Genomic DNA, 7,554 nt, shown 5'->3' on the forward strand with positions numbered 1-7,554 from the left:
TCTGGTTTTCTAAAATGAAATAATACCTTAATATGTGTTAATATTATGATATAATATGGCATTTAAAATTTTTAATTTAGTCTACCAAAAAAAAACAGACATTGTACAAAGCACCAGTGAAGATGTTGCTCTGTATCGTTTCTTTACATTTTAATTAAAATGTTATTATTATTATCATTATTATTATTTTTCTTTTGGGTCCTTTTTCCAAAGTTTAGTTCTTTTCCTTGGGAGAAAACCGTGTTTAAATTTATCGAAAGAAATTTAATTATTTACCACAACAGAACAGCTTCTGTACTGAAACATAAAAGCCCCAATGCTTCAAGTCACAAATCCACCATGAGACATGCAGTAATAATGTTTAGAGCTCTGAGGCATTTTATAATTGAGGAGCACAACCAGATGTTTATCTCCCACTTTTGTGCTTAATGAAGCAAAGCCCACACAATTCACTCTCTTCACCACTGCCGTTTCCAGCTACTTAAGCAAGGAGGCCAGAAGTGAAACTCATCACACCACTATGAGATCACATTCTCACAGTTATTAACAATCAACTGCTAAATAAGGTAAAAAGTGACTTATCATTGTCCCACTGGTAGCTGGGTAGGTGTTACGAGCACTCATTTAGACCAGTGGTTTTCTTATGAAGGGGAAAGAATGCTATTTATTTTGTGTCCACAGTGCTCTAAAGACAGTGACAGACACACACACACACATTCAAACGACATTGTTCAAAACTAGCATAAAACACACTCCGATGAAGCTCAGCAGCATAAATAATGTCGAGCAGGTTTATCATGAAGTCAGCAAATGTTCTATGGTGTAAAATAACATGCTGATGCCACTTACTTTGAACACACTAGTTCACCCCAAATAATAACTCTCTGATCATTAACTCACCCTTATTTCATTCCAAACCTTTATGTTTTTCTTCTGAGCAAATACTGATAACCAAATAGTTTTGGTTACCAGTGACCACCATTTACTGTAAGTGACACACGCTGAGAGACTTAAAATATCATATTTTATGTTCCACATGCAGAGGACAAAGTCAGGCAGGGTTTAATGACATGGCAGTGAGACAGAGTATCCCTTTAAATCCATAAGAAAATGGGATCCATATTTGTGAAATCACTTGTAAGTGCACCGTCTTTCATGGCATTAAGCGCTGCAGTAATTGACAGTAATGCATTCATCCTCGGCCTCAATTTTACTTTAATGATGCACCTGGTAGTATTATTTAAAAAACACTATGTTTAAAACTTTTTATTAGAGTGTACCTTCAAGAAACCTGAGGAAAATCGTACTATGCCGAAAATGCTCCAGGAATGAAGATAATAGTAATATCGGGTATCTCCATTCTGAATGAATGGGTAACTATGACTTGCTTTATACGGGAAAAACAAGGCGTGCCACAACAGCCTGGGTTACTCCTGCTGGTGCGGTAGATTATACAAGCACTCCAATTATCTTTCATTATTCCTCTCCGCTGCCTCTGCTAATCCCAATCGCCTCTCATTTCAATTTACTTTGGGCAGCATACAACGGGAACTCACAAGCACGATGCTGTGTTGAAGAGAGACAGTTGAGGTGTGTATTGGATCGTCATCAGAAATGTCCAGGGAAATCTTTTTAGTTCCTGCTTTGTCATTAAGCCACATGACCTAAACACAGACTCTATTATAGCATGGGGTTCCCATTATCTCTCTTGAGGTCAGTGCAGATTAAGGCAAAGCATCTGTGTTGTCTTATTCCGCTCTCAATTCCTCCTCTTTAATTTTCTGAAGTATCAGGTAGGTGGCTAGCTCAAATATTAGAAGAAGAGTGAGATTCAACATTAAATTAACTGGAACAGGTCTTGCACCAAGAGAGCACTGAGCACAGAGCTGATAGCATTCATTATTTAAAGAGATAGTTTACCTAAAAATATGTGTGTGTGTGTGTTTTCAGTGAGGTCTAGTGTTGTTTCATGCTCTGTTAATCTGATAATATGGACAAAATATTTTCTTTTCTCTTCCAAAGAAGAAATAAAATCATACAGGTTTGCAAAAAAAACAAGGTGAACAAATGATTTATTTTTTTTACTTCTTGGTGAATTATCCCTGCAAGTCACACATATTTCATATACTTGCCCTCCACGGCTTCTAATGATTGTTTTGAGCTGCAGGATTTAGTTCAGTGTCTGTAAATCTGCACTAAGGCAGATTACACAGAGGTGTCCTTCATTGATGTAGTCCGGTCTGAGAACTTAAGGTTATAAAGGCTGAATAATGGTTTGGGTGGTGGTGGCTGACTCTTAAGAAAAAAACCAAAAAACAGACCAGCACTCAGACTCTCTTGTAGCGCTTTTGTCCTGAACCCCCCTGGGGCTACGCGTGTGCAAGGCTCACTAGATATTAAGGGTCCCATCCTGTCACACGAAGCCCAAACAATCAAGCATGTAATGCAGTGCACTGTTCAATTTGTATGGCTGTGTATCCACAGGCCAGGTCATCACCATGGTTACTTCACATTCCACTATGTCACTCTTATTAAAGCAGTCATCATTCAATTGTTACCACCCTGACCCGGCTGTATGCTTCAAATTGACACAACTGGGGGTCTGAAAATGTAGACCAATGTGCATAAAAATGAGCTTTGGTTTATTAGGAAGAGGGTGACCTGCGCTGAGTCAAAATATACAATAGCAAAATAATACATATGATAAATACAATTTAAATAATGTTGTCTTTATAAAGCAAAATATATATATATATATATTTAATAAATTTTTTTGTAAATGCAGTAATGACGCCTCTTGGCAAACAGCAGTGAGAATACCTTACACTAACATTATTTTCGTCGTAAAACATGATCCCCATTAACTGGACATGATCCTGGATCAGCATCCTTTTGTTGACCCCGAAACAGCATCCCTATCAACCAATCATCCCATATCCCTAACCCTAAAATCAGAGGGCAGTGATTGGTTCATGGGAAGGTTGTTTCAACAACAACAACAACAAAGGATACAGATCCAGAAACATTACAGGCTGGTTCCTTAGCTCCAGAAGGTCCATGAATCCTAAGCCGGCTTTTGTTTATGCAGCTCAATAAACGCTGGTTGAAAGGCACGTGCTCGTGATAATACAGCAGAAGCTCACTGACGCACGAGGAGGGATATGAGATATGTAACGCGAGAGAAATAAGAAATAAATGCGAAACATTTTACTACAAAAAGGTATCCGTTGCAATTTAACGTGCAATAACGACGAGGAAATGTACGTTAACGCGCAATGAAATATGTGTCATCCTTCCTCTTTCAGTTGCACTGTGTCACAGCACCACATGAAAACGTGCTATTTAATCATTTGAACTATTTTAAAAGCACACTGGTTATATGAACAGAAATGATTTCCTATATTTTAACTGAGGATTTAGCTTGAAATCGCGTTGTTTGCGGTGTTGGAAATAGGCTGCGCTCAGCCCAATGGGTTCAACAAGACAAAGAGCATCAGTGTCTGCTGTAGTAATGTTTGAAGCAGTGTTCATGGAGAAAAATACATGAAAGCCAACACGTTCATTGGACTAAGCAGTTCTGCATTGAAACAAAGCGCCGTAAAACAGGATAAAGAGACACTGAGACCTGCTGCTGCTGACGGACAGGACAGAACACCTTCATTTCATTCACAATGTTGTACAACTTAACTGTCAAATACATAACACGGGATTACAGCGGAAGGCAGCAGGCGAAAGCATATTCTCATACCTCCTCGATATTGTTGGCGGAATTTCGGCAACTTGTCATTTTGGTGTAGAAGGAAGAGGTGGTGGGGGAGCTGTAGTCCTCCAAAGTCTCCGCGATAAACTCATCCACCGATATGAACTCAGGCATTTTGGAGGAAAATTAAGAAAACGCTAATTATAAAAGAAATGCTTCACAGCAAGCCCATCAAAATGATACTACTGCCGGTGAGGAAGTTGGTGTCAAGCTGTTTGGAAAGTCACCACAGCAGCAAAGTAAAGTGCGGCAGTGAAATGTTTTGGCTTATAGTGGCGAAAGCGCATAAAGAGGAAACAGGACCGTTTTAGTGGCAGTCTAGTGCTGACTGTTCGATAGTACGCATGCGCAGTTGGTCAATGGTCTCCACAAAGCGCATCAATGGTTGGGGTGGTTAATACTGGTAAACTATTTTAAGCATCTATTGTGGTCAGTAGTGGAGTGGAGATGGCGTTTTCAAGTGCAGTGTCAAAAAGAATCATAATACCATCAGGGGTCAGTCGCATAAACATAGCCATTATGTTAGGACTGTGTCTTCAGAAGCAGTTTGATTAGCTAGCAATGTAGTAATTTTGCTTTTAAATAAATAAAAGAAATTATTTATATATATATGGTGATTTAGATTCATTCAAGGAATCGAGTCTTTTGAATCTGTTCGTTTACTGATTCATTCTGTACTCTTTATGGCAGGTTACGCTACGCCAGTAGGTGGCGACAAGTGTCTCTTTGTGTATTTAGTCAAACTTACTATAGGAATAATTTAACTGGTCAAGTTAAGTGACCTTTATTTATATAGTGCCTTTACGATACAGATTTAAGTAGTGTCTCGATAATGTAAAATTACAAGAATAAAATTAATCATTATTGAATGCAGCGGTGTTATGGTCCAGCTTGTTTCAATTAATGATATCACTGGAAATTAAGTTTAGCTGAACTGGTACATTGCAAACTATTTGTGCATTTCCAAAATTTGTTCAAAATGTGATATCCTAGTTTGTTTATTCACAGGCTTGTGTTGTTCCTATTAAAGCTGCATTGACTTGTTCAGTTAAAACCGTATTCATTCAGTAGGCTCTTTTGAACTCAATTCATTCAGGTGGATGATTCATTCAAAATTCTGATTCATTCATGAACAAAATATGAGAGAAAATGAAAAACTTTTCCAAGAGAGAGACTATAGCCACACACTGCCTGCCTTTTGATTTGAGAGTATAGAAAAGTGCACAACATATAACGCATCATTAATAAAAGCCTGGAAGTCACCTATCCCAGCTGTCACCTCTGATTAGAGTTTCATTCAGTCAGCCGCAGGCTCCTTTCTACCTAAGACAGCCCAAACGGCCCTGGAGAGAGCCATGTGACCCCTGCTGCACATTCCCAAGCTGTTCATTCACAACTCACATTGTGGTGGCTGGATGCCTAAAGCCCATGCACTGTAAAAATATATAGACCTACCTTTAAGGTGACTACACTGAAAACTCAAACACAAAAAAAGTCAAACATTGCAAAATATTGTACATTAACATGTAAATTCATTCCCTCCTAAAAGTTGCTGTATATTGAAGCTGATAAAATGAAAGCGACAGTCCAATTACAACTGAGATGAAAATAAAAGCTAGGGTCTCCTTCACATTATGGTGATGGTATCAGGTGGGAGATGATTACCATTTCGAAGTACCGCAGTATTCACAATGTATTTTTACACAATGTAAAAAAAACTGTTATATTATGTCTCATGTATAAATGGTACTGCTCAGTTCAGGGGCATAACCATGGAAACTGTGGTTATTATTAAGTGATCATTTGCATGTCCATTAACTGCTAGTTTTTAGTTGAATTCCCATGTGACAGGAAGGCTTCAATGGTGAGTTATATAATTACCCTTCTCTATATCCCAGGAAATGATCTCACATTAGTGGGGTTAGATCATGTACGCTTAAGATTATCCCAGAATCAGAGTGCTGATACAATTTACTATCACTAAGGCACATGTTGTCATGTTTTATGTTATTGCTCTGCATGAGAAAAGTCTCTTTACTAAAGATGAAGGAAGCATGTTCCCTGATGCAATACTCTTTTGTTTTTTTTTAATGGATGTTGGTTTCTATTTGTCATGTCACCAAGTCCCTGAAGCTGCGGCACATACTGCAACCAGGCTGGAACTCATTTCGTTTATCACATTTTCTGCTGTGTATCTCTGCAGAATTGGTTTCTATGAACCTCAAATTGCTAGATTTTTAAAACCCTAAACATGGAAAAATACAAGAGAAGTTCTGACGGTCTAGGCATAAATGAAAGATTTTTCTTCTCAATGAAGGCAATGCTTTAGTTTACTTTCCATATGCCATATCACTTTATTGACAAAACAATCTTCGAATGCATATAAAATAAAATATAAAGCAGCAGCATGATTGGAAATTAAAATTCCTTAAACATTTAAAAAAAAAAAAGCCTCTCACCAAGGCTGGATATATTTGATTAAAATGATTAATTTCTTTAAAACATTTCAACGTCAGTGTACATGAAATCATATAGCATTAAACTTCGCTGAATTTATTAAAGGCACACTCACGCGATTTCTGAGAAACATTGTTGAAAGTGCATTCACCAGTGAAAGGAGTGTCCACTAATAATGGGGGAGGGGCTAATGCATTGCTTATTTGTGAATTTGGGGGGTGGAGCTATCAAGATAGCAGTGCAATACTTTTAGGTATGGCCATGTTTGTTTTGGTCGTTTTAAAATCAACAATTATAGTCAGAAATGAAGCACTGCACCTTCAACAGGCAATTGTTTGTATTGCTAAATTCTTATTAGTTATTATTGTCCATGTCTTTCCTTTTAAAGTAAGTAATGCCATGTGTATATTAATGTGCACGCGTATAATTATTTTTCCTGTTGATCAGTACATTTCTTTGTTTATGTGCATTTTCAACTTCTCATCCACTGACAATAAGCTGGCTGATGTGTGTAGGCAAAGTGTAGAGGATGAGGAAGAGGAAGAGCCCCAGGATAACCAAAATGATCAAAGCAATGATGTACTTCTTGTACTTCTTCCAGATAAAGAACACAAAAGGTTTTCAAGGGTTCTACAAACCAGTTGAAGGATGTCTTGGGAAGCGGCTTAAGGGGAAAAAAATGTATGTAGCACATTTTAGTAAGTACACAATAAATATGCAAACTGATATGAATATCAATATATGCAAAGATAGTGTGTTTTAGTGTCTTACTTTGGTTTGTCAGAGGTTCGGGTTCTTTGCGTGCTTTTCCCACAGGGTTCTTCTCGGCTTCTTCAGCTGTCACTAGGTGGAACTCTGCCTCTACTTTACCCTGCAAACCACATTAATGATTGACGAGTTTGGGTCTACCTTCACGAAGTAAACAAGTGTGTTACAACATTAATTTTACTCTTTGTTGATAAAAAATACTTGTACCATTAGCAGAAAGGTGTTCCCACTGTTGTCCACAAACTGCAGATCTTCTGGTTTCATTTGGCTTAACGCTTGCTCGACTTCTTTTTCTTCTTCTTCTTGTTTTCTTCTCTTGTTCTGCCTCCCTCTCCTCTCTCTCAATGTCCTCTTGGCTCTTTAGTTTGATGGCGGCCACCAGCCCTTCATCCGCTTGCTGCGGAAGATGGAGAAGCGAGGCCAGCCTTGTCTTTGGCCATCTTAACAGTGCATTGCTCGGATGATTTTGATGCCGGACCATATCGCTGAGACGCAACTCTATGGATCCTGGAAAGGAAATGATGTTTTCATGACTAGAAACTAGAAAATGTCATACATAAATCCTTGAC

General features: G+C 38.2%; 1 protein-coding gene across 1 annotated transcript in view; it reads right to left on the minus strand.

The window, feature by feature from the left end:
- Nucleotides 1-4,065, minus strand: part of LOC122332688 (arf-GAP with SH3 domain, ANK repeat and PH domain-containing protein 2-like) — a 37,076-nt gene extending 33,011 nt beyond the window's left edge. The window contains 1 exon segment of the mRNA XM_043230064.1: nt 3,749-4,065. Within this exon segment, the coding sequence (XP_043085999.1) occupies nt 3,749-3,874 (126 nt within the window). The 5' untranslated portion in view covers nt 3,875-4,065.
- Between the last annotated feature and the right edge of the window lie 3,489 nt (nt 4,066-7,554).

The sequence above is a fragment of the Puntigrus tetrazona genome, unplaced genomic scaffold, assembly GCF_018831695.1.
Source record: "Puntigrus tetrazona isolate hp1 unplaced genomic scaffold, ASM1883169v1 S000000143, whole genome shotgun sequence".
In the NCBI taxonomy this organism is placed as follows: domain Eukaryota; kingdom Metazoa; phylum Chordata; class Actinopteri; order Cypriniformes; family Cyprinidae; genus Puntigrus; species Puntigrus tetrazona.